The 27,963-nt window shown below is 39.1% G+C and overlaps 1 protein-coding gene across 1 annotated transcript in view; it reads left to right on the top strand.

Moving 5' to 3' along the window:
• Positions 1–6,072: 6,072 nt before the first annotated feature.
• Positions 6,073–27,963, top strand: part of Ar (androgen receptor) — a 176,128-nt gene continuing 154,237 nt past the window's right edge. The window contains exon 1 of the mRNA XM_075957399.1: positions 6,073–8,603. Coding sequence (XP_075813514.1) covers positions 7,069–8,603 — 1,535 coding nt within the window. The 5' untranslated portion in view covers positions 6,073–7,068. The remainder of the gene's footprint in view (positions 8,604–27,963) is intronic.

Genomic DNA, 27,963 nt, shown 5'->3' with positions numbered 1-27,963 from the left:
ACACCGAAGTTGCATTTCTGTCTGATAACAAAATTCCCAGTGCCAGGCATGGAAACTTCCCTTTGAGTTGTTGGTTAGGAGAGTCCAAAGGACCCCCTAAAACAATATATGTTTATTACTCTTGCCCTTAGTTACATCCTAGAATTTGAAAGTAAGACCTCACTGTTGAAAATACCATACGTTTTTGGACATATGACTTGGGATAGTTGACTTTGAACTAACTTGGAAATCTCCTATCTGAGAAATGACTCTCAGTATCTGAAGATGCTATCCAAGGGAGGAGAACCATCAATAATCTTTCAAATCTGTGAAGCCTAAGAGCCACAACAATGACCAGAATGGTAATATTATCTTATTGTTGCAATGGTGGCACTTAAATCTTAGGGGAAACTAGCATCAACCAATCGGTCTATGGTCCACTCAATAGGATAGAACTTCTGCCTGGTATTGTAAATCTTTCCAACTACACAGAAAAAAAATGCAGATCACTACTGCTAACCCAATGCTAACCAATGTATCACCATACAACCCCTACACCTAAGTCTCAAGGAGCATCATAAAAGAAGGGACAGACAGATTGTAAGAGCCATGAAATCTCCTACAAGAAAGTTGTACCCATGAAATCTCAACAAGATGCTCACCTAGATAAGACCTATACAATAACATCAATTTACATGACAATACGGAAGGAGGAAATTTTACAAGGCCCCACCCCTAGATGAAGAACTATAGTTAATGGCTGCTGAGAGAGGGAGAACCCGTTTTTTTCCAGAACAAGCTGGATAATAGGCTATCCAATTCCAAGCAATCAGTCCTATTCATATACACAACATTAAATTGATTCACTAGGTTGTATGTGTCTATCTGTCTGTCTGTATGTGTAGGTAACAATAATAATTACAAAAGAAGTCATAAGTTGGATAAGAAGTGAGGGATACACAGGAAGAATAGAAGAAGAAGAGGGAGGGATAGAAATCATGTAAATAGAATCTCATGTATGAAATTCTCAAAAATATTAAATAAAACAAAATAAAAAATAAGAAAAATATTGAAGAAAATCTTCATCTAAACATTAACAAATGGCATCATCACACCCATAGTCATATCTTTCCATGCTGGCTAATGTTTTAGTCTAGAAGTATCACAGCTAGGTGGGACTTCTCTTCCTTGGCAGCTTTAATAATACCTTCTGGTACTCTGAACATTAGTTCTCAGGGAGGGAGGGGGTTTTCAGCTGAAATTCAGACTTTATCTTCTGAGTTTTGTGTCTGAAGTGCATGCTGTCTCCTGCAATGGGTATTTACCTTAAACTTCTGGGAGACAACCTTGAACATAAGCAAAAGCCTGTTTTGAGAATCTCTTAGACTTATAACAACCAATGGCTCCAAAATTGGACTTATTGCCCACTCAACAGGAGGAAAATTATGTCTGGCACTGGAAACCTTACCAACTACCCAAGGTTAGTAAGGACATGGATTTTAGAGAACATACTACCACTTGTTTACTGGGCCATCATAATTCCTAACTATATTCCAACTACTTAGCCACATAAGTATAGATCACACCCCTCAACAAAGAAATTTCTCTTTGTAGGAGATGGAGACATTTAGAGAAAAGCACTGGTAAAAATATAGAAAACAACTGACCATGGGGTGCCTAACGACTACATGCACAAAACAACTGTTGCACCTGAAGTTCAGAAAATACAATGGAAGAAGGATCAGAAAAATGGTAAGGAAGAGGGGGGCAGTAAATCTGATGTGAGTTTGTGCCTTCTAAAAATGACCAAGAAGCCGCACTCATGACACTTCAGCAATATGGCTTCCTAAACATTACCCAGCCAACTACAACATTAATAGGCAAGATAATATGCAAGTAAGAAATCTCAAGGAGTCCCCAGACTTTGACAAACAGATACAGATACCTAACAACTACTGAATTAGAATTCCCCTGAGATGATCCTTCTATTTGTTCATCCAATATCAAGTGGTCTGAAATTGTATATGTCCAAATCATATGAGATAGACTAGGCAGGTTGTATTTATATATTTATGAACATTAGAGAGAGTATGTGTGTGTGTAGCAAACAAAAAGAAATAGGCTATAGATTTGAAAGTGAGTAGAGGTGGGATGGGGATTTGGAGGAAGGAAAGGTGAGAACTTATATAATTATATTTTAATTAAAATAAAAATAAACAAATTAAGCATAAGCAAATATAAACCCTCATTTATAATTATTAATTAGATAAAAGCAAATTTAGTCAAACTCCTTTACTCATTTAAGTAAAATGTTAGTATTAAGTACATGTTGACCATATTAAGTGTTGATGAAATTTTGAAATGAAAATTGATGTAACTATTTTAGAAGAACTTGATATCTTTTTACAAAAGTAAACATATAACTGCCCTGTGGGTCACCCAATTGATTTCTGAGTATTATTTATTTAAGAAAAGGTAAATCATATATGCAGATGAAGATTTTTGTATTAATGGTTATAGTATATTTACTAGCCATAGCCCCATTCTGAAAGAATAAAGGTCTCTCTGAAAAGTGAGCAGATAAATAATTGTAATACAAGAACACAATGGAAAACTACTTAACAATAAAGAAGAAGGAATTATGTAGTAATCTATATAAGAGTTTGGATGGATATCAAAACATTATGCTTAGTGAAAAATGAAAGACTAAAAAGCACATATTTTATGATTCCATTGATATAATTTCTGGGGGAAAAGGCAAACTAATCTACATTGACAGGAAAAAAATCATCAACTGCCTGAGTGGGAAGCATGGGAGAAATATAAATAAGCACAAAAATGCCTGCATATACATCAGTTTGGTGTCTTGAATGGAGATACTCTTATCTGTAGATGGATATATTAACAAGTTTCAAAAGTTAGCAATTTGTAAAACCTTAAATATATACAGTTCATTGCATGTAAATTCTAGTTGTGTAAAACTACATATAATCCATCTACCTGATCAATGCAGGACTGATTTTCAAAGGAAGAGATATTCAGGTAGGGAATGAGAGTGCCTTGAGCTGTATTGGAAGCAGCCAAATTAAGAAAAATAAACAGATGTGTGAAATATTTCAGCATACACTCATAAGAATATGTAAATAATCACCATATTCCAAAGGTTGCCTTGTTCTAGTTTTACAGAGCAACATCCAGGGAAAATTCCATTCTAAAAGCCCCCTGAATTTGTTTGAGATACTTACTATGAATTCAAAGGATCTGGGAGAACACCATGAATTCTAGCCAACTGCTATAATTATTTCAAAGGGGAAAAAAAGAGTGGGAGGAAAGAAGAGAGAAAACATTGTTTAAGTACCAATTTCTATCATATTCTTCAGTCGTTGTCTCTTGATCATAAAAGAAAAGTTGGGAAACCAATATTTGAGTTGGGGATCAGAGTACAAAGCTCAAATAATGGGAATGCCCATAGTATGATCACAGTAGATAACTTTCCCCATCATGATAATATAATTGGTGAGAGTTTGTTTTGCTTTAGAAGTTAATTTTAAAAAAAATGAGAAGACAACTCAATCTGGAAAGGTCTTGTGTAGCAAGCATGAGGGCTTGCGCTTGACCCCTAGCACAAATAGAAATAAAAGCCAAGGAATGACACTGCACACTTTGAACCTCAATACCACAGAGGCAGAGACAAGTAGATCTCTGAGACTCATTGACCAATCGGCTTAGCCTATGCAAAGAGTTTTAGGCCAGTGAAAGACCTTGTAAAAAGAGACATGTTGAGTGTAGTCTAAGGAACAAAAGACATGCAGGCATCCTTCGTAGTCCTTTGGCTTTTACCCATAAGTGTGTGTGTGTGTGCATGTGTGTCTATAAAAGGACATCTTTCAAACTTTTAGAATTCTTCCGTATTTGCAATACAATGTATCTCTTTTCACTGTCACACAGCCTTCTGAGGGGAGATATTTTAGCTTCAATTTTCTGTGAGGAAATCTGTAAAGACAACTTTGATGCTGTGGAAGCAACATAAACTTCAGACTATTTCATTCCTGGGTTTGAATGTTTATTGCTCATTCACTTACTGGAAGGTAAGTTTTTCTCACATTACTTTTTCTGGCCTCTTTTCTACAAACTTTCCTCTTCTCTTTTGTGAACGTTCAGTTGTATGATTAGTGGCCTCTTTCACCGTCAATCTGTAAACAAAGAATTCTCTTGGCTCTGAGACCCATGTTTATTTCATTCTACCATCTTGCCAGTTGATTCAATTCCCTGTAGTTAAAATAGTGAAAAAATCTTTGGTAGATGTGAAATTGTCATGACTATCCAAATAAAGTCTTCAAAATACCTGTGCATTTCAGCGCAGTACACGACTGAAAATGAGCCATTTTTCAGTTTGACAAATTTTTAACAACTTTGATTTTTGCCTTAAGGAGTGATTTATGAGAGTAAGAAAGAAAAAACAATACAGTACGGGCAACAAGGCCTCAACTGGTACAATCTCAGCAGATAATTTTTCACCTGGGAAGGTGGAAGCACTCCCAGGTCATTTTGTCCTAAGAGATTACTTTACGACTATTTCGACTATTTCTCAAGAGCTGTGGAGCGGCTGAGAGTACAGCTAATGCAGCAAAAGAATGGAGAGCGGCTTTCCTTTCTGTTCGTAGAAAAGGTCTGACAGTGCCCTTGTCTCACTTGTTCACGGGTGCCACGGAGTTGATCATCTACCCTTCTTTTCCCTGCTGAGGTTTGAATTAACTCATCTGGCCAAGAGGAAACTCTCAGTACAAAGGATAGCGCCTTACCCTCACCCTAGAACCCTATATATGTGGAAATATCAGGTGGGATTGTGGTGTCCACCAGCCCCAGGATTTGGGAAGCTTAATCAGAAGGATCATGAGTTCAAGACTTTTCTGTTGTTAAACAAACAAACAAAACTGTCTCCAAAGAGAGATAAAATCTTAACAAACAAAACTCAAAAATAAAAAAAAAAGCCAATTACAATGTTTCAAAAAAACAAACAAACAAACTCCCTGTGCCTTCTGGGACAGAGACCTTGTCCAGATCCAGAGTTAGACGCTATTTACAAAGGAAAGGGGGTTGGATCTACAGCCGGTCTATAAGAAAACCTGTGTAGGTCTACCCTCTACCTTTCTATTGCTCACTTGCCCGTACATTTGGAGTGTTCATCACCTTCACTTCCACCTGTCTATCAACCCTCCGTAGCAATTTCTCTATGTAGGATGGTATTCAGGAGCAAACAATTTGGAAATCTCAAGGCATCTATATACAAACAAAACTTTGGACAAAACCAAAGGTGCATTTGTGCAGGGCAAGTGTTTCTGACATTTGGGTTTGCACACTTGTCTGAATGATTTTTATTTTGTTTTGCTTTGCCTTTGCAAGTTTGGAGAAGAGAAGTGAACAGCGTCAGTTACAGGTAATTCCCAATAGGAAGAAGGGCAGTAAATAAACCAGAAATGACCTTTGGTTCCTTAGGCCCAGAGTTCCCAGAGCAAATGGCATAGTGTCAAGAATTCCTATCTACCTTACTGGGGAGTCTCAAAGGTTTCAGCAAGTGTTAGCTTAGCTGCCTTTTGTTCTATAATTTGTTGGGACTCCCCCTTCTGCTTGTCTGGGTAGCCCCTGGAAAGAACCCCTAACTGCTACTGGTAGCTGGTACTTCTAGTGCCCCTTCCTCCTTCTCCCAACTACAAGAATCTGTTTTGGGATTGGGTTTAGGAAGGAATGAAATCCGGCCTGTGCTAGCCTTCTACAGAGTCGGTAGACTTGTCTGTTAAAAATCACTCTAAGTTAAAGCTTCTAGTCTGAAGCCCAAAACCTGACTCCCAAAAAACAAGGGTATTTAGGGAAGAAGGGTCCTCGGAGGCTACAGCGAGTCACTCCCGCCTTCACCCACACTACACAAGCACTTCGTACTTTAAAGCCACCCTGCGCTGGCTTGCGGTGAGAGGAGGGGAGAAAGGAAAGGGGAGGGGAGGGGAGAGAGAAAGGAGGTGGGAAGATAGGGAGGCCGGCCCGCGGGGGCGGGACCAACTCACAAACTGTTGCGTTCGCTTTCCACCTCTCAGCGCCCCCTCAGAGTCCCTGGGAGCCAGCCTGCTGGGAGAACCGGAGGGTCCGGAGCTAACCTGGAGGCTGAGAAGGCATCAGACGGGAAAAGACTGAGCTAGCCACTCCAGTGCCATACGGAAGCTGAAGGGACACACCACACCAGCCCCAGCTCAGTGACGGCCGACGCCTGTTGCAGCGCGGCGGCTTCGAAGCCGCCGCCCCACTGCTGCCCTTTCCTCTTCGGTGAAGTTTGTAAAAGCTGCGGGGGACTCAGAGGAAGTGAAGAAAGTGTCGGGTAGGACTACTGCTGCCTTTTCCTCCTCCCCTCTACCCCCTACCCCCTCCTGGGTCCCCTCTCCAGGAGCTGACTAGGCAGGCTTCCTGGCCAACCCTCTCCCCTACACCCCCAGCTCTGCCAGCCAGTTTGCACAGAGGTAACTCCCTTTGGCTGAGAGCAGGCGAGCTTGTTGCAAGGAAGGCTTTTGGGAGCACAGAGACTGAGGAGCAACAGCACGCCCGGAGAACCCCGGATTCCAGGTTCTCCCCCTGCACCTCCTCCTACCAGCCCCTTACCCTGTGTTTGGAGCTAAAAATCAAAAGATGAAAAGGCAATCAGGGCTTCAGTAGTCGAAAGCAAAAGAAAAGCTAAAAGAAGCCAAAAAGAAAAGAGCCCAAATCTTATTTGCACCTGCTTCAGTGGACACTGAATCTGGAAGGCAGAGGATTTTCCTTTCCCCTCGTCAAGCTTTGAACATCTTTTAATCTGTTCTTCAAGTATTTAGGAACAGACTGTGGAACTAGCTGGGCAGATCCTGTCTAGCGCTTGCCTTGCTTTACAAGATACTTTGAGACTATCTGTGAGCTTTTTTTTTCCTCCTGCAAGTTTTCTTCCCTGGAGCTTCCCGCAGGTGGGCAGCTAGCTGCAGCTACTGCATCATCAGTCAGTTGAACTCTTTAGAGCAAGAAACAAGGAGGCAGGATAAGGGAATTCAGTGGAAGATACAGACAAGCTCAAGGATGGAGGTGCAGTTAGGACCGGGAAGGGTCTACCCACGGCCCCCGTCTAAAACCTATCGAGGAGCTTTCCAGAATCTGTTCCAGAACGTGCGCGAAGCTATCCAGAACCCGGGCCCCAGGCACCCTGAAGCCTCAAGCACAGCACCTCCCGGCGCCTGTTTGCAGCAGCAGCAGCAAGAAACTAGCCCCCAGCAGCGGAGGCGGCAACAGCTTGGCGAGGATGGCTCTCCCCAAGCCCACATCAGAGGCCCCACAGGCTACCTGGCCCTGGAGGAAGAACAGCAACCTTCACAGCAGCACTCAGCCTCCGAGGGCCACCCTGAGAGCGGCTGCCTCCCAGAGCCTGGGACTGCTACAGCTCCTGGCAAGGGGCTGCTGCAGCAGCCACCAGCTCCTCCAGATGAGGATGACTCAGCTGCCCCATCCACGTTGTCCCTGCTGGGCCCCACTTTCCCAGGCTTAAGCAGCTGCTCCGCGGACATTAAAGACATCCTGAGCGACGCCGGCACCATGCAACTTCTTCAGCAGCAGCAGCAACAGCAACAGCAGCAGGAGGTAATATCCGAAGGCAGTGGCAGCAGTGTGAGAGCAAAGGAGGCCACTGGGGTTCCCTCTTCCTCCAAGGATAGTTACCTAGGGGGCAATTCGACCATATCTGACAGTGCCAAGGAGTTGTGTAAAGCAGTGTCTGTGTCCATGGGACTGGGTGTGGAAGCATTGGAACATCTGAGTCCCGGGGAACAGCTTCGGGGAGATTGCATGTACGCGTCGCTCCTGGGAGGTCCACCCGCGGTGCGTCCTGCTCCTTGTGCGCCACTGGCCGAATGCAAAGGTCTTCCCCTGGACGAGGGCCCGGGCAAAGGCACTGAAGAGACTGCTGAGTATTCCTCTTTCAAGGGAGGTTACGCCAGAGGGCTGGAAAGCGAGAGCCTGGTCTGTTCTGGCAGCGGTGAAGCAGGTAGTTCTGGGACACTTGAGATCCCGTCCACTCTGTCTCTGTATAAATCCGGAGTGGTGGATGAGGCAGCAGCATACCAGAATCGCGACTACTACAACTTTCCACTGGCTCTGACCGGGCCCCCGCACCCCCAGCCCCCGACCCATCCACACGCCCGCATCAAGCTGGAGAACCCTCTGGACTATGGCAGCGCCTGGGCTGCTGCAGCCGCGGCGCAATGCCGCTATGGAGACTTGGCTAGCCTGCACGGAGGGAGTGCAGTCGGACCCAGCACCGGATCGCCCCCAGCCACCGCCTCTTCTTCCTGGCACACTCTCTTCACAACTGAAGAAGGTCAATTATATGGGCCAGGCGGCGGGGGTGGCAGTAGCAGCCCGAGCGAGGCAGGGCCTGTAGTTCCCTATGGCTACACTCATCCCCCTCAGGGGCTGGTGAGTCAGGAGGGTGACTTCTCTGCCTCCGAAGTGTGGTACCCCACTGGAGTGGTGAACAGAGTACCCTATCCCAGTTCCAGCTGCGTCAAAAGTGAGATGGGACCTTGGATGGAGAACTACTCTGGACCTTATGGGGACATGCGGTAAGTTTCTCCTAAAATTGCCTACTTTTGACAAAGGGCTCAGAGCAGCAGTTAGCGTTTTGGGGGATCTAGGCAATCCCGCCCAAGGGAACACTCCGAGGGCTTCTAAAAGAGCTCAGTTCAGTTCTATAGGAGGGACTGTCCTACATCTGGAGCCCTCCTGGGGGCTGTCCTCTTGTGAAATGTTCCACCGAAGTCCAGGAATCTTTGCTGCGTTTCTGGGTGCTAATTGGTGCCCTTCGAGATTCCCCTACACTCCCCCCACCACCACCCAAATGCCTAAATCCCGCATTCAAATCGTTCTGATATTCCAAGTACTAAAGTTTCCAAACTTAAATCCAATTGCATGAGCCATTTTCAGAAATGACGCTCATAAGTCCTTCACTATTTCCCCCTTTTTTCCTCAAAGTTCTAGAAACACGATCAAAAACGTGGCCAGTTGGGTCTGTTAGTATTCACCCTCTTGTCAGTGCATGGTCTTGGCATAATGAAAGGAAAATAAAAAGCAAAAACAAAAACCGATTTCGGGCCCATATCCTTCAAAGAGAGAAATTCTCAGAGAAAGAAAAGCCGCCGCGTCTAGTTAGTTGCTAAGGGCCCCGGTGTGAAGGAGTGCAATTTCTTCCCTGGAAGCAACTTAACTGGCTGCCTAGAGAATTCAACAGGGCACTTTTAGAACAGGTAGATGGGGTAGCTTTTGTGGTAAACACTGGGCAAACTTTGCTCTCATGCATTTCTCAGCATTGGTTGACTGTTGGGAGTAATTGTGTGGGCGTTTTCTCCTTGGAAAGTGTTTTATTTTCTGTGTAGATTAGGACATATCAGAAGTCTCTATCTCATGCTTGCATTCGACCTTAAAAGAAAAGAATGTACTTTAAATGAATAATTTAACCAGTTTTGATTTTGACTCACAAGTGTTGCAAGCAAAACAAAACCGTAAACCATGTCCTGCTACTTGAGTGTGCTTGGAAATTTATACTGGGAATGGAGGAGGAAGGTACCTCATTATATTTTTCATTTTAAGAAGATTTTAAAACTTGAGTTGCTCATGACAGCAAAGTCAGTGACCTATGAACCATAATGTTGCCCCACAGTTCTAATTAGGACAGGAGAAAAGTGGCGGGCAATTCCCTCTTATTAAAAGTATTTACTACTGCTTCATGAGCCTTGTGGAGACTAGTTGAAAAGTTTTCCCCACTAACTTAAGATAATTTTTATCTGATAAGATGGAGTATTGGCTTCTTAATTAATGCCTAGGGTTTAGTTTCCTGAGGTGCTCATGCTCCCCATGAACTTATGTCTGTTTCTCAAATGGTTTTCTTTCATTTGTGACATCCCTCAAATTTTTTTGAAGATGCACTGTAATTTTGGTGACTTAATTCTAACTTTGTATTCTTTTATTGTTCATGGTTGTTAATACAGTGTCTAAAAATGAAAAAAAATGATAGATTTTCAAAAAGTACTCTTTTCTGACTTATTGAAGAAAAAATTCTTATCAAGGTTTGTATTCTATTTGGTTTTTAAAGTTTGTCTTACAGAACTTTCAAAGATTCATTTTATATCATTAAAAGTTTTTCAGTTAAGTTAGAGTGTTTATTTTTGTGATGAGTTTCACTGTGGGATAAAATGTCTTCGTTTTATGAGAATAGATTTACTTGGTATGGTTAATTATTTCTAGGCTTGTCAACTAAAGAACAGAGTCCCTCTTTTACTACAAACTTTCTTTGGGTGGGAATGTCTAAAGTGTTTCCTAACTTAGCATGATGCTAAGGCTAGGCACCTGAGCCATCCCGTCTTCTGGATACCCCATCCTAACTTGCTCACTTAACAAGAAGGAAAGGAGAAGTTTTCTGTGTTTGTTTAAAATGTAGCTTTGAAAATTTAGCCTGAATTTCCACCAGGTGAAGAAAAACACTTCCTAGCATTTATATAGTGAGTATTCTGATTTTATCTCAGTTCTTAATGGGAGTGGTATCTTCTCTATTAGGATGAGTATTATACTTTGAAGCCTCATTGATACTCTTTAAATTGTTGAGCTCAAATACTGAGAATTTACTAGAGTCAATGAAGTTCTGTCTAAGTGAGTCGAGTGGACAAACTCCATTTGTAAGATCTAGAAAAGTCATTTGAGTCATTTTGTTGAAAATTAATCAGCTGATCTAATCAGCATGCAAACAAACTCTAAAATGGAAATACTTTATTACTTTCTGTTGTTTCCCCCTGACTTTGCAGGCACAATTAGATGAAAGGCAAAGACTTTTTAAAGGCAAGCCCAGAGCTCATTCCCTCTAGATGGCATGCATTGTGTGCTGATTATGATTTTCAAACCTCAAAATTCTGGAAGCGTCTCATAACTTTTGGGGCTCCTCCTTTTTTCAATTGTGTGTGATCATGAACATTATTAGTTCTACGAGAGAGATTTCTTTAACTTTTTTAACTTTTAACTGAAGCAGCAACATTTCAACCAAGCAGAAAACAGAAGCTGAAGGTAGTCCTATTCTTTTTTTTTTTACTTAGTTTAGCATATGTTTTGAACAGAAGGAAAAATAAAAGTAATAGGTCATATTTACAAGCCTGATGATATTTTATGGCTCTGTTTTCTCTTGGAGATCAAACAAGACTACAACTTCGCACCACAATACTGTGGCAAACATTGATCCTTACAAATTAGATCCCTAAAGAGCCCATGCAAGAATTTGAATTGGGGTTTTGAGAAATTACTCAGAAGCAGAGTGAAAATTAACATTTTTTACTTTTTTGTTCTAGCATTCACAACAGGCATGTTTTAGTAGTGCTTTGGCACTGGCGAGTTTTGCCTGTTATTATTTTTTCTAAGTAGGGGATTTTATCTTTTCTCATTTCATCTACATTCTCCTTCCCAGTTACCAAGGCATTTTTCCCAGCTGTCATATAAGGAGTGGGTTGCATGTTTTCTTAAGCAAAATTTTGCTTTAGGATCAATGATTTCTGCCTCTAAGCTTTCATAATCAATATACTTGAGAAGGAGTGTCTGTCCTCTATAGTCAGTAAGCATACAGTGAGTTCTTCCTGGGTGCCACTCATCAGAACCTGATGTTAAATAGCCAAGTCAGTTGGCATCAAATTTGAAAATAACCACAGAATGCAGCCATGGCAGGATCCTCTTGTGTAGGCTATCTCTCTCAGCTTGGTATTGTCAGTAGTAAACGTTTTCCATGCAGCTTAGAGATTTTCAACTGTAGATTTGGTTTGGGGTACTTTCCTGGCAGTGCTAATTTTACTTCAGAGTTTCATTCATTGAGCTGATACTAGGAAATAATATATTGAATTTACTGCCACATTAAATTTTCTTTGTTGTTTTTCCCTCACTGTTTTAATTTTTTCATCTGTTTTACATAAATCCTTTTAAAACAATTTTTTTTCATCTCCTGATTTGTACACATACAGTGGTCACTCTTGGTGGTATTCTTGGGTTGAACATGAACAATTTATTATTATTACTTATGGTGATATTGTGATCATTGCTTTCATTTGGAGCTCTGTTTAAGCAAGGAAGAGAATGCAGATTAGATGGAACAAAGCAAGAGACTCTATTTATAATCACATCTGAACTCAGGATACTGAAAAATAATAATAATGAAAAGCAAACAAAAAATTACCTTTTGTGATGTTTGTAAAGGCCTGAAAAGGAAATCTTTCCCCAGCCCCCAACTCTGCCATTTTCTCTTTGTCTGCAGCTTCCTCAAATGCTACCTATGCCTATTTCTCATTTTTTCACTCCTTTCATGCCTTTGACATTGAAATATAAACTCTTTCTACCTCTCAGGATTTGTTTTCCTCATTGCACCTGTGGCATGCCCCTAAAGAATCTCTCTAATGAAAATGTGCCAGGTAGAAGATCAGATGAACCCAGTACTTCTCTTAAGAATAGATCTCAAGAAGGAACTGTAGAAAGAATAGCCTCATAGCAGGATATTTTACCTTGAGATTAGAGAAAGGATCAACAGTTGTTAAGGAACTCATGTGACAGAGCTTGCATAAATTGAAGATTTACTAAAGTATTTTGCCCCCATCCTGGATGAAAGTGTGTATGTGTGTGTCTGTATCTGCATCTGTCTGTCTATAATATAACATAATATAATATAATATAATATAATATAATATAATATATATAATATATATACCATATATATATGGTACTGCCTTGTAATACTGGGGTTTGGATACAGGGCCCTATGCACTGAGCTATCTACACAGCCTATCTTAATCTGTGTCCTTTCCCCTCTCTTGGGCCTATTGATATTCTCTAAGACACTGAGAATAATTATACTCTCCCTTTCCCAAAAACTGTCTGGATCAGTATCTATTCATCTTTTGTATATGTCTAGGTCAGCACTCATCTTCAATGAGGGTGCTCAGGCAACATGCAAATGATCACTGGTAAACAAAAAAATTAGTAAGAAAATCACTATCCTTCAGTTACGCTGTCAACACTTCATCAAGTTCTGTGATATTCATTATCCTTATGCTAAACACAGCATTGACTTTTAAATACTGACTTGTGAATTACTACACAATTACCCCCCTTTGCTGTCCTTTGTGGTATATAATTGTACATTTTTATGCATATCCAGTATTTTCCAGTTTATTCGCTAATACTCACATAACTTCAAGTAAGCCAGAAAGGATTAATGTTCTGTTAACTCTTTTGCTCATAGTCAGAATATTAGAAAGTTACATTTTGTATATCTGTTGACCATTTTGGGAACCCTCTCTGAAGTAGAACACAAAGCTTCTGGAAGCTTCTTGCCAGACTCTAAAGTTTTAGATGTTAACTCAGTAAAGGTAGCATTTAGTGTTTTCATCACGGAGCTGAGAGGGCACAGATTATGGTTTGCAAACTCATGAATGATGTAGCTCTTCTCTCTCACACTGACTGCTGCAAGTCTGCCAGACACATCTGAGTTGAGAATGCCTCACTCGGATAAATTTATAACATTAAAGTGCTGTTGGTCAATAGATATTGTTGCCAACTTAGATTATGTAGTAGTACCAGAGTTCTATTTTGTCAACAACAGCTTAATTGAGACATAATTCACAATCCATATAATTCACCTACGTAAAGTGCTTATTTCAGTGCTTTATAATAGTACTTCCTGCGTTATGGGTCCATTATCACAATCTGTTTTAAAACATTTTATTCACCTCCCTCCAAAACCTATGTGCTTGGTAGCAGTCACCCTTCTACCCTCCCCCAACTCTAATCTGCTCTTAGTCTCTATGGAGTTACTCATTCTGCCACTTCATATAAATAGAACCATGCAATACTAGTTCTTTTGTGACTAGGTTCTTTCCCCTGGAAATGGAATTATGGATGGTAGCAGAAACCAAACAAGGGTCCTCTGCAAGAGTAACGAATGCTTCTAAACAAGGAGCTGTCTCTCCATCTCCCATGTACACTTTTTTTTGTGAAAATATGGTTTCAGATATTTTGGGTAAATAATTAGTAATGGAAATACTATGATTTTAATCATATAAGAATATGCCAAGCTGTTTCAAAAGTGTCCACATTACTTTAGAACCCAAACAGAATTATATGAACACGATATTTTTGGTATATCTTGCTAACACTTATTATCAATTTTTGTTTTATTTTATTGTGTATATGTGTCTGTGTGTGCATATATGCTCATGTGTGGGTATGCATGGAGGCCAGAAGAGGGCATCAAATCACATGGAAGAAGGTTATGAGCCACCTGATGTAGGTGCAGGATCAGAGATCACCTAGAAGCATAGCAAGTGCTCTTTAGAATTCAGCTGTCTCTCCAGGCCCATCATATTGTTGTTATTATTATTATTATTGGTGTTACTATTGTTTTCGAGTGAGTGTAACACAGCATCTCATTGTCATTTTAGTGTGTACTTTTCTAAGGACAATATTCAATGTATTTTATGTGTTTTTGTCTGTTTTTATCTTTTTGATCAAAATGTCTATGCATATCTGTTGCTCATGTTTAGTTGGGTTGTCTTTTCGACATTGCATTATGAGTCCTTTAAAACATATGTTTCGAGAAAAGTCCTTTCATGGATTATGGTTTGTGGATATTTGTAACTTTCTTGACAGAACCCACTGAAGGAACAACATTTTAAAATTTGATAAAATTCAGTTTATCCACTTTTTTCATTTTGAATTTTTCTTTTAGTGTTTCATATTAAGAGGCTTTCCTTAATCTAAAACAGAAAGATATATACCTATGTTTTCTTCTATGAGTTTTCCAGTTTTAGCTACTTATATTTAGACCCTAGATCATCATTGATTTAATGCTTATATATGTTGTGTAGTAGAAGTCCAGTCCCATTTTTGTGCATGTAGATATCCAGTTTTCTTGGAATTTATACGTCAATCCTTTCCCATTTAACTGTCTCAGAATTCTTTGTACAAATACGTTAACCAGGAATGTTAGGTATTTCTTTACATTCAACTGTAGTCACTGGTCTATATATCTTACTCATTTAATTTCTACATTATTTAGATTACTGTACATTTTTACTAAGTTTTGAAACTAGGTATGAGTCTTCCAACTCTGTTTTCAATATTGTATTAGGTTCTTGAGATCCTTTGAACCTTGAATATTATTTGGTATAAACTTGTCAGTTCCTACACAGATCCACCTAGAATCTTGATAGAGACTGTGTCCAATATGCAAATAAATTTGGGGATTATTGCTCCCAAGTCTTATGATGAATGAATTTGCATTCTGTTTATACCCTCATTCAAAAACTTTTTTTTTATTTTTCAGAATACAAAATTTGCATTTCTTTGGTCAAATTACTATCAATATTTTATTTAGTACGAATATAATTTATTTTGGTTTTCTTTTCAAATTGTTCATTGCCAGTGCTAAGAAATATAGGGAATTTTGAAATGTAGTGTTATACCTTGCAACTTTCCTTCATGTACCAGAAATGTGAATGCCTTATATGTTTAAATAGCAAGGGTTTGTTTTAGAGCCCTGATAAAACATTTCATCTGGTTTGGGTGAAGAAGCATCAGTTTTATGTAGCTTAGCTGTCAGTTAGAGCTAGTAATGTCACCCATTTCAAGTCTAGAAAGAGTGTAAGTATCAGCTAACAGATTTTGAAGTTAATTATTAGGAAGTGAGTGAGGAATAATTTTGACTGCTAAATACAAAAAAAAATATGTGTAAAGGTAACAGAGTCAAACTAGGCTGGAAAAGTCACCAGTTATATTTATTTTTTCAATTTATAAAGATAGCCAAAATCATAATATTATGGTTTTATATAATGTCCACTAGAGAAAGTAAATGTTTTCACTTTTTATGATACATATGTATTTCTAGATGGGGAAGTGATATATTTCTACTCATTTAAAGTAGCCTCCCTTTTAGTGATGTACATCTCATCCAGGAAGCAAGGACCTAGATGAGTACTGAACTTTGACCTCATTAACATGCTAGCATAAGGGTCATACATAATCAACTACTGTACCCTACTATTACCATTAGGTCACTGAACTGCTAGTAACTGGGAAAAATGGATGGTCCTGTTTGATCAAATAGCTGGTTTTAAAAGATTGTCGCCAATAAAGTTACTTTTAAAAAAGAAATTTATCAGATTGGGAATTTAGCTCAGTGATAAACTTCTTGGCTAGTAAGTGGGAGGTCCTAAAGTCTTTTCTCAGGACAAAAACAAGCCTCTGTCAATCATCCACTTTTCATCAAGCACCAGCATATGTAAGAAAGATGTACAGTTTTTGTTTTAAAGGAGACCCAACTGAGAGTTCTGTGGTCACAGCTTTCAAAGAACTTCAAAACAAAAGTAGCATAATGATACTGATATATAGAAATGGGGTATACATGAAATTTTAAATATCAATATTTAAAGAATACCTGAGTCAGGGTAGGCAAATGGGTCAGCCAGTGGCTTCCTCTAATCCCTATGAAAACAAATGAAGACATGACTGAACTCAAGCAATTAGTTATAGGTCTTCAAAGATATTTCAAACAATGAAGCCAGAGGTTGTAGTCTATTTCTATTTATTCAAAATTAGCACTCCAGGCAAATTAATTACTAGTTTCTTCACAGTTTCTTGACTACGTATTGTACTTACTGAGAATATGTTTTTTACTGGAGATGTCTGAAATAATATAAGTAATTAATTAAATTCAAGGTATTTAAAGAGTCTTAAGTGTGGAGTGAGAGTCCTGGAAAGACACCCAGTGTGGTGGTCATAACAAGAGTAACTCTTCTGCTCTGAAGACTTCAGTTGACACAGAAGCTTGTTTTAAACCTCTAAATAACTGAATCTTTTTCCCAGGGAAGCAAGAGATAACCACAAGTGAAACAATTCAAGGAATAAGAGAAAAAATAATAGGCCCACTATTGTACCATGAAGAATATTTTACAGGCTAGTCACTGTTGTGGTTCAAAAAGCTTTATAGCTAGGTAGGAATATTGATTGTTTTTCTGTCTTTTATGCTTGCATGCTGCCTTTGGATACTACGAAAACTATTCTCCAGGGAGGCTTCCAGGTGAGTTCCAGCTCATTTCCTTCCAGTCCTGTGTCCAAAGTGTATGGTGTCTTCCCTAATAAGCTCTTATCTTAAGGTTCAGGGAGGCAATGAAGGGCAGTAGCAGTAGTCTGCATTGCTTTGGGAGTCTTCCATAAGGAAATACTCAAAGGGAAATTTCCCTTGCTAGATCTATTGTTCTTGAGATGAACATTATCTGTCTATCCAAACCATCTATATCTCTATCTATATTAATATTTATTCATATATTTTGTTTTAACTAAGCTTATGAAATAATACATTCACTATGTCGTTTTCAAATCTCCTCAGTGTATCTTTTCTTCCTTTATAGTACCTTTCCTCCTTGTTCTCCAGTTAAAGTAACCACACTCATTTTTTTCATTTTCCCTTTTCATTTTACGTATGCCCTACTATTCTTTCTCTGCCTGTCTGTATGCATGAATCTATCTATCTATCTATCTATCTATCTATCTATCTATCTATCTATCTGATGGGGGAGTGTCATATATCAATCAGTTGATTTCATTGGTTAAGCAATAAAGAAACTGCTAGGCCCATTTGATAGGCCCACCCTTAGGTGGATGGAGTAAACAGAACGGAAGGCTGGGAGAAAGAAGCTGAGTCAGAGAGTCGCCATGATTCTCCCACTCCAGACAGACGGAGGTTAAGATCATTCCTGGTAAGCCAGCTGGTGGGTTACAGCAGATTATTAGAAATGGGCTAGTCCAGGTGCGAGAGCTAGCCTAGAAGAGGCTAGATAGAAATGGGCCAAGCAGTGTTTAAAAGAATACAGTTTCCGTGTAATTATTTCGAGTAAAGCTAGCTGTGGGGGTGGCCAGGTGCTGGGGACGCAGCCCCGCTACTCCTATTTCAACATCTATCTATCTATCTATCTATCTATCTATCTATCTATCTATCTATCTATCTATCGATCTATCTCGCCCTCTCAGCAGTTCTCAACCTGTGGGTCACCACTCCTTAAAGGGTTGAACAACCCTTTAACATGGGTCACGTAAGATCATCAGAAAACACATATATTTACATTACAATTCATAACAATAGCAAACTTACAGTTATGAAGTAGCAGGGAGAATATTTTTATGATCAGGGGTCACTACAGCATGAGAAACAGTATTAAAGGGTAGCAGCATTAAGAAGATTGAGAAACACTGCTCTAGAGCATTTTCTCTACCCTCAGTAAATGGTCCCTATTTTACTTTCCTGACTTCTGGGGTTACTTCAGGGTTTATACTTAAATCTAAAGATTCAGAGTTAGAATTTACTTTCCAATTCCATCTAGGAAGCCAGTATTACTCTAGTTTCAAAATTCAGTAAGGATAATCTTCAAAAGAAAACTATATGACAATATCCATGATGAACATAAACTCAAAAATACTAAAATACTTCCAAACTGAATTAATGTATATAAGAAATATCCAACATGCCCTCATTATAAAAGTACTAAAGAGAATAGTTCTGGAAGGAGCATACCTCAATAACCAAAATAATCCTAATGGAGAAAAATGTAAAAAACAACATCAGAGTCAGGTGTACACCCTAAATATTTTTTTTTATGAATTAGGGATTTACTCTGAGAACAAAAGCGGCACAATATGATCTGGCTTACATTTTAGTAAAATTCTTTTTCATAGCATCTGTTACTTTTGGATACGTTGCACGTTTGTCTGGCAACGTATCTGTTATGATTTTTTAAAAATGCTGCAAGATCCCCAGTGGCAGTAGGCAGCAGAAATGCTGTAGGTCCCCAAATAGTGGTAGCAGGCCATGTGGCGGCAGGCAGCAGGCCCTGGGAGCAGCCAGTCCCAAGCTGCCTGTCCCCGAGTCAGTGGCTGGTCCCAGGCAAGGAAACACATGGTGGGCTGGCTGGTCCCAGCTAGCCCTGCGGTGTGAACAGGCAGGGTGGGTAGGAGGCACATGGACAGACACACTGTAAAGAATAAAGTTGGATATTTATTACTTGGGGGGAAGGAGAAGAGGACAGAGAGAGAGAAAGGGGGGACCGGAGAAATGGGGGAGAGAGGCAGAACCGAAGACAATCATAACAGTATCTCTGTGAAAAGGGGACTATGGAATAAATGGGAAGCAGGGATCTGAGTCTACCACAGGTTCCAAAAGGGGGATGATGGTAGTTTAGACTAAGGTAGCCAAGGAAGTAAGAAATGGCTGGATTGGGATGTTTTCATGCATCAGTAGTATTTATTGACAGATGGCATGTTTACTGTGAAAAAAGAAAGGAGACAATGATTAGCAAAATGGTGGCCTGAAAATGATGAAGAGTGTAGGTAGAAAAAGTGGAGGACATAGAAATCACAAGATTAATAAAATCCGTGCCTTCCAGTGAACTTTTAAGTTTCTTCTCATGCTTGTGTACAGACTTCAACTTTCCTGTTTTTCAGAGAGTTTAAAGAATGATCTTACAGATCATCATGGCTATCTGTTTTCTCTCCTCACCCTCCTTCAACTTTTATTTTATAGAAATCTCAAAAAGAGATAGAGGTTTTCTTTTGTATTCCAATTCAATGAATTGTTAAGGTGTGATTTTTTTTCAGGCCTTAATTAAGGGAAAGAGTGAGCCTTTTCTTCTTTTACAAACTTTAAAGAAGTAATTAAATAATAAGAAATTAAATAATAGTCAATACAAATAGACTGCTCTACCCAATAGAGCAAATACATTTTTGGATATTACGACAACATAGTTCTCCTCTGGAAAACATGAGTTTTAATTAAAGCTGGAACCTACAGGAAAGCTGAACAGAAATTTCCTGACATCCTAGACGACTGGAGTACAAAGAATTTGGGCAGCCTCTTTCCTGGCTGTGTCACTTTATAGATGAGGTGCCTGAGGCAACATATAGAAGACTGGGCAGGATCACACAGCAAACTTAGTGTCAACACCTACTCAGAATCTACTCTGCAGCTAAACTGTGTCTTATTTTCTTAGAAATGTTTACATTGGAACTCAATCTTCAGAATAAATAATTATAACAATAGCAATAATAGTAAAAGTATATATTACTTATCACTTGCAAAACCATGACGTTTGCATGGTTTAATAAATTTAATTCTTATTTCAACTTTCAGAAATAGGCGCTGGATTCTTACATAACATGTCTACATGTCACAGAAGTAGGAGTCATAGAACCTGTGTGTCTCCCCGGACGTTTGGCTTATAACTATAAAACATCTTTTAACCTTCTAGCACTGCCCATATGCACATGGGTATGTGAACTAAATAACATGCTTGATCTGACTGAACAGTTAAGCAAAAAAAAAGCCTGTGTCAGAATTCACTACATGTATGCAAATGGGTGTTATTCATATTACAGAAAGTTTTTAAATATAAAAGCATTATATCAGAACTTCAAATATTAAACATTTTAGCTTAATATAAGCCAGTTTTTTTTAAAATAAAGACTTTGATGAAGTAAGACACTTAAAGTCATATAGTAAGTAACAAAGTCAAACCTTGAACTTGAAACTCCGAGCTGACAGCACCCTTTCTACTCTATCACTCGGGCTCCCTTTCCGCAATCATTTGCCATCTTTTATCCCCCCTTCTATCTCACCCCATTGCTAGTAAAACACAAATAAATGACTCCATCAACATGATTAGAAGGACAAGTGGTTGAATGAGCAGAACACAGCCATTTCAGAGATTGATAAAGTGAAATAAAACTTGGGAAAAGACAATACTTTGTGTAATTAATATTAAATAAGAAGGGAAATTTATTAGTATCACACAGCGTTATTTTCACCTTTCAAAGTCCAAATTGGTTGCACAGAATCCCTTAAGCCATGAATGTGGATGTCACATAGCATATTTGTTACCATGGAAGTGGAAGCAAGCTGCTGCAAAAGTCTGCCTTGCTCAGTGTCTTCTTTGAAAGAAGGTGCAATCTTTCTGTTCATGCAAATGATAACCACTTAGCTATTTCTTCTGAAAATTGGCAGTGCCTGACTGATAGTGTCTTTCCAAACTTGTCAGATTGTGCCACAGCTTTGAAGCATGTCTAACTTCTAACACAAACTCAGAGGTGACAGAAAGATGGAAACATTTGGGGTTTACTATTTGGATGTAAAAAGGCCTCTAAAACATGTTTTATGTCTATTTATTCTGTCTATCTTCCTCTTTCATCTTCACTTTAAAAAAACCAAGGTTAGCAACTTGTAGTCTGTGGGAGTTTCCAATTGTTCATATGAAATCTGTTTGATCAGCCGTTTAAATAAAAAAGAGCAAGTTAGACTGAGATATTTTTCTTAGCAATTATCTAATAATAGAACAAAAATCTTAGCCATGTTCATGTTTTTAGATGGTATGTTGTTTGCTTTAGAGGCTCGCTGAACCTCAGTGAGGTACTAGGCTGACTCAAAGTATGTCAGGTCAGATGTAGAAATGAACAGAGTGGTCTCTTCTCTGAGGGATCTCTCCCCTTCTGAGTTCAGCATTTTCCATCAGAGATGACCTCAGAGTTTCTGGGAAAAGACAAGATGGAGATTTTCAGAACTACAGTGAGAAAGGAAATGTTTTCCAAAGCACTCTCAGCCATTCCATCTAACCGAATTCCCATTCTTATCCCTTCTACTGTAGTGTGAGGCCATCTCAGGTTTCCTCTCTCCCTTGCTCTGCTGGTTTTTCATTCACACTGTATTCGTGCCACAAAACAGTACTAAAGTTCAGCTAAAACCTTTTTAGAATCTTTCTTTAAATATCCCTGAGATTTTATGTTCTTGACGATTGGACCTTATGTGACTTATCCCCCAATTCACAGTGTTTGTAACAAGGAAGCTTTATTGAACAATTATGTAATGCATGATTAAAATTTCAGCTCCTTGGGCTGGAATAATAGAGCACTTGCCTAGCATAGGCAAGGCTATGGGTTCTAACCTTGGTGGTACACACCTAGTACGCAACCCCCACATAGAATCAGCTCCTATGCACTGGTTTCTTAAGTTCAAGTCCAAATTTATGTAAATCTGATGTTAAGGTCTCTTTATGATCTGGCTTATTTGTCCAGCTTGAATTCCTACAGCTCTCTTTCTTTTTTAATTCTTTTTTACAATCTAGCCAAATGGATCTAGTCACTGTCACTTGAAACTATCCCAACTCCTTTGTTCTTTGAGCTTATTATTTTTCCTATTATCCTTTTGGCCTTGAAACCTATCCCAATTTCAATACTGTCTGCACTTCTAATCTTAGCTCAAATACAGCTTCCTACAGGATGAATTTGCTCATTCTCCAACCCAAGAAAAAATGATCTCTGATGTGATATGGTTGAAAACTGTTGACTGTAGGTTCCTCATCTATGTACCAGGACTAGAAATTTCTAGCATGTAAGATTTTGAGAAGAGACTATCAGATGACAAGATGAATGCTTGGTACAAGTCAAGATATTTTTATTCTTAGTTAATAAATATACATGATACTTAGTCATTTTGCCACATATATTCTTCTAAAACTTCTCTTTTAGAACAAAGATTGCTTATTGGATATTTCTTTATAAAATTTCCAAATTGCATAGCTTCTATTGTGATACATAGTGAATGGATAGTCCATATACATTAAGTGATTCTGAGTTAATAGCACTGACTGGCACAAAACAACTGGTGGGGTCAGAACTTCTGTGTCTAGAAATAAATAACTCAGATTTTAAAACTGCTTAGCTCTTATAAATTCTACTGCTTGCAGTATGTTATTCAGCCCCACCACTCATGTGACATAATGTTTCATAATTCATGGAAGAACTGATACACTGGGTAAAATATGATAAGGGAGGTGGGGAGCAGTAGATTATTCCTTTGATACATCTGAAGGATTGCCCTCACATAAATATGTTCAATTTTTTTTTCTGTAGTACCACAGAAGGAAAAACCAATGAGGACAGGTTACAGTTTAGTAAAATAAATAAATAAATAAATAAATAAATAAATAAATAAATAAATAAATAAATAAATAAATAGAAAGTTGTCCACTAGAAACAGGTATGTTTTGCTTACCCTAAACAGTTTGGCTATGTATGTGTTTATTGACTTACTGTCAATATTTCCCATGGAAATTCAACTTTCCACTTTTGTGAGTAAAAATCTAGCAGTATGAGTATTATTCCTGCCTGGAAATAGCAGGAAGAAGTGAAAAGTTGCTCCTCCTCCAGATGGTATCTGTGCTTTTCAGTTTGCCTAGGGACCCTTGAACTGCTTTAGTCACTGAAGACATTTAAAATTGCCAACCTATAGAGATCGATGACCCGAGCAAATCCTAAGATTCTTTTGCACTACAAGAACGTTTGTTCCTCGTGTATGAGGAGCTGAAATAAAGGTAGAAGGGACCTCACAAATTGCATCAGACATGACTTTCAATTCTGACACAATCCTTTAGCAGTGGTACCACCTCAAGTGAGTAACTTAATATCTTTGCTCATCAAGTTCCTTATCTATGGACTACTATCCTTACAGCCTTATTACTGTAAGGTCTAAACAGTGTCTTAACCAAAGAGCATCACACTTAAGTAAGTGCTAAAATGTTAACTCCCTTTTTATTCATCACACCCTGTGTGTCTGTTGGCATGATGGTATAAGTAGTAAATTCACCTCACTAAAGATATTCAGAAAGAGACAGAAGCTACTGGAAATCATGGGTGAGGCACAGATTTGGATTCAAAATACATAATTGGCCACAGTCACTTCATAACCACCGTAAACCTCTAAATGAGTTCAAAACGTCCATCTGGATGATTTTAGGGAGATTCTGTGAAGTTTGGGATTTCTAATAAGTAACAAAGAAGATGAAAGTCCTTGAATAAGAAACCAGGGTCAGGGCTAAAGTAAATGTGTTGGCTGGCATACAGTTTGACATCTAATAGCCTTTGGGTTAAATCTTGGCTCCTAATAGCTATGAGTTTTGAATAACTTCATTCATCTAAGTTTATTTCTTACTAATCTTTTTCTTGCTGCTTTATGTCAGTAAGTAAAATAATAAGTAGAAAATATTTAGCCTAGTATTTGCCTTACACTAAAAGCTTGATATTCATTACCATAGTATCTATCGACAGTATCATCATTACCATTTTTGTTATCATCATCATCATCATCATCATCATCATCATCATCATCATCATCAATCAATCAATCATCAGACCAGACAAACCACGATTAGGAATACAGCCATAGTTGAGGCTATAGGCTTTTCCTAGGCTATTGCTGCCTGATTTTCTCTTGCACAAAGCTTCCTGCTTCTAAAATGCCTTGGAAGGTCTCTAAGTGTGAGGTCATTGGAGATAACATTGAAGATTACCTTGATATGCTTTGGTAATTCAAGTTACTAAGTTACTTTTTTCATTCCAGCTGAAATCTTTTACTAGCTGATGCTTCAGAGTACAACACTTAGCTAGTCTAAGGAGAGACAGAGAGTGAGAAGAACCTTGTTTTCGTCAAGAGGTCATGGTCCTCCATAGAGAACAGTGCAAAGTCTGAGCCCTTGGTGACTTTGGAGCCCCTTACATTTCAACTATTTAGTTTATTGCACATGTTGCAGCCACTTTGCCCACAAATTACAGACCAAGAATTGCCTCACTCCTTTGATAGCCTAAAACCATTCCCTTTCACCTCCTGCGATCCACTCAGCTGGCAAGCAGTAGGTGACATAACAAAAGCAAGACATTCAGCATAGAGAGAGGAGGTGCGCAGCCGTGCTCAATTGTCTTGGGAAACTCATTTAACTTTAATGGCGGATCTTTCTGACCACTTTGGCCAAACAGATTAAAATGGTTTTTTGTTAACGGCAAACTGTGTCTCAGAGCAGATCCTTGCCTGTATATATTTAAAGATCTGCTGAGTCATTTGGAAGCAGCCTGAGAGATTGCAAGAAGCAAGGGCAATTCCATTCCCAAGTGCACAGAGGTGGGAAAATAAGAGATGACTCCTACTTAGCTAGCATTCATGGGAACCAATGATTTTGTGTATATATATATATATATATATATATATATATATATATATATATATATATATACAAAATGTGTGTGTATGTGTGTGTGTATAGTCTAACCCCTCCTCCTTCTCAATTCTAGAGAATATCTTTTAATTTATCCTTTATAAATTATTCTGTTGTTTGACAGTTTCATATGTTTATAGAACTAATTGTAATAGCTTACATCCTCGTTTTCTCTCATCTCCCTCCCTCTTCTGTTAGACTCTTGCTTCTCAACAAGTTCCTTTCCTATCTTCAGTTCATTTCCTCCTTACTTTTCCTGTATCCAATCCCTGTCATGTACCCTCCCTAACTCTCTTTGGAAACTGTGGCCTCTTTTCTTTACCTGCAGATTATATACATATATAAATAACTATATAAGTATAACCTGTGATATGTACAACCTGCTCAGTCCACATGTTACTTGTATGTGTGTGCTTGTGTGTGTGTGTGTGTGTGTGTGTGTGTGTGTGTGTGTAAATACTGATATAGATACAGATAGATATATTTACATTCGGATGCCATCTGTTATTAGAATTGTTCAGGTCTTCTTTAGGTAGTCATGTTGTTAGGATATTCATAAATGTAGCTTCCTTGTTATTATGAAAGGCACAATATCACAGCAGGCTTCTTAGTCCTCTGGCTTCTACAGTCCTTCTGCTCCTATTCTTTGGTATACACCGAGCTTTAGGTATAGGAAGTGTGTTGTATCAGCTGTGGCTTGGAACCCCATGATCTGATTTTTGACCAGTTGTAGGTGTTTGTAGTGATCTACTTGTTCTGAAAAAGACTTCTTATTTTATCACATTTGAACTCTTCAGTTTATAAAGGTAAGAGTGAGAGAGAGAGAGGGAGCTCTTGTACAAATGGGCATCCTGTCTTCGACTGTAAATGCTCTTGCCATTTATAGATGATGGCAACATGAAAGCAGCATATTGCTATGGTCCTTTTCTGCTCTCTTCTCAGCCTCTGGTCTCAAATATTGTTATTCTGATGTGAATAGATATGCATATATCTTATGCATATATTTTTACATTATTCTCCATTTCAGTTCAGAATTAGGATAGAAATCAACAGGACATTTTAATTGGGTGTTCTCATTGACTTTTGTCTTATACATCTGAATTCCTGAATTTGAGGGGAAACAAAACAGTGCTTAATGATACTGGATTCTTTGAACTATATTCCATTGGCCTTAGCCTTCTGTTTCTGTCATGTCATCTGTTTCTCTCTTCTGTTCCTCTCCATGTTATTGCACATACTCCTCCTGTCGCACTCCCTCCTCTCAGCTTGTGATGCATTCCCAACACAGATCCCCAACTCCCTTTTCATCATGATGCCCTCCTCCCTGCTCACTGCTAACCAAACCTAGCTGACTGACCTTCCTCTTGCTAAAACCATTGCAGGGCAGTGAGTCCCCAAATGATGATTCTTTTATGACTTAAAAGTTTGATATTAAGAAATTTTATCTGTGGTACACCAGTTTATCCAGGCAGTTTGAGGACCTAAATGAAATCAGGCAAACTAAATGTTGTTTGGACCTGACCGAAGATATAGTTCTCACTGCCATTTCCTTTTCATGTGGATTTTAGATGAGTTTATTCAGAGGACCTAGTGCTTAGCTTTGGTAAAGCCAGTCAAAATGATAAATGAAGGACAACTGGAAAATGGGAATGGAGCCATTGGACATGTTTGCTATTGAATTATTACAATCTCTAAGAAGTATAATGTGCCTGAAAGTCCACCAAGTTCTTTCAAGTACACTCTCTTGTTTTTCAAAACCAGTTAAGATGTAGGCAAAGGGCTCAACATATTTTTATTCACAGATGAGAAAACTATAACTAGAGATAATTAGGGCACATTCACTAGATGATGAAGACAATGTGTAGCAGTGGGATATGAACTATGAACACCTAATATTAGGTCCATAGTTTGATCCATAATTTTAAGCTTACTGACCCAATTTTGCCGCTTTCTGTGGTTCTGCAACTAGAACTTAGGGTTTAATATATGCTCAATGAGCACTCTGCTACTGACCTATACTTCACTCTGACGATACATTATAAATGAATTAATGAACAAATATATAAGTTATTTAGAACCATTCTGACTTTTTGGTATTTATTCAAGTCCTTCTGTAGGATCCTTTCAATAATTTGATTAAATGAAGAAATTATTTTTTTTTATTTTTTTTATTTTATTTTTTTTCTTTTTTTTATTGATAAAAGAAGAATAAAAAAAAAACAAATTTCCACCTCCTCCCAGCCTCCCCTTTCCCTCCCCCTCCTCCCACTCTTCTCCCCCTCCTCCCACTCTTCTCCCCCTCCTCCCACCCCTCTCCCCTTCCCCCCACTCCTCTCCCCCTCCCTCTCCAGTCCAAAGAGCAGTCAGGGTTCCCTGCCCTGTGGTAAGTCCTAGGTCCTCCCCCCTCCGTCCATATCTAGGAAGGTGAACATCCAAACTGGCTAGGCTCCCACCAAGCCAGCAGATTGCGTAGGATCAAAACTGCGTGCCATTGTCCTTGGCGTCTCATCAGCCCTCATTGTTCGTCATGATCAGAGAGTTCAGTTTTATCCCATGCTTTTTTTGGTAATAGTCCAGCTGGCCTTGGTGAGCTCCCAGTAGATCAGCTCCACTGTCTCAGTGGGTGGGTGCACCCCTCGTGGTCCCGACTTCTTTGCTCATGTTCTCCCTCCTGCTGCTCCTCATTGGGACCTTGGGAGCTCAGTCCAGTGCTCCAGTGTGGGTCTCTGTCTCTATCTCCATCCATCACCAGATGAAAGTTCTAGGATGGTATGCAAGATATTCGTCAGTATTGCTCTAGGATAGGGTCATTTCAGGTTCC

Source organism: Microtus pennsylvanicus, chromosome X, assembly GCF_037038515.1.
Source record: "Microtus pennsylvanicus isolate mMicPen1 chromosome X, mMicPen1.hap1, whole genome shotgun sequence".
Taxonomy (NCBI): domain Eukaryota; kingdom Metazoa; phylum Chordata; class Mammalia; order Rodentia; family Cricetidae; genus Microtus; species Microtus pennsylvanicus.
Note: the sequence above shows the minus strand (reverse complement) of the source record. Positions and strands in the feature narration are given on the sequence as shown.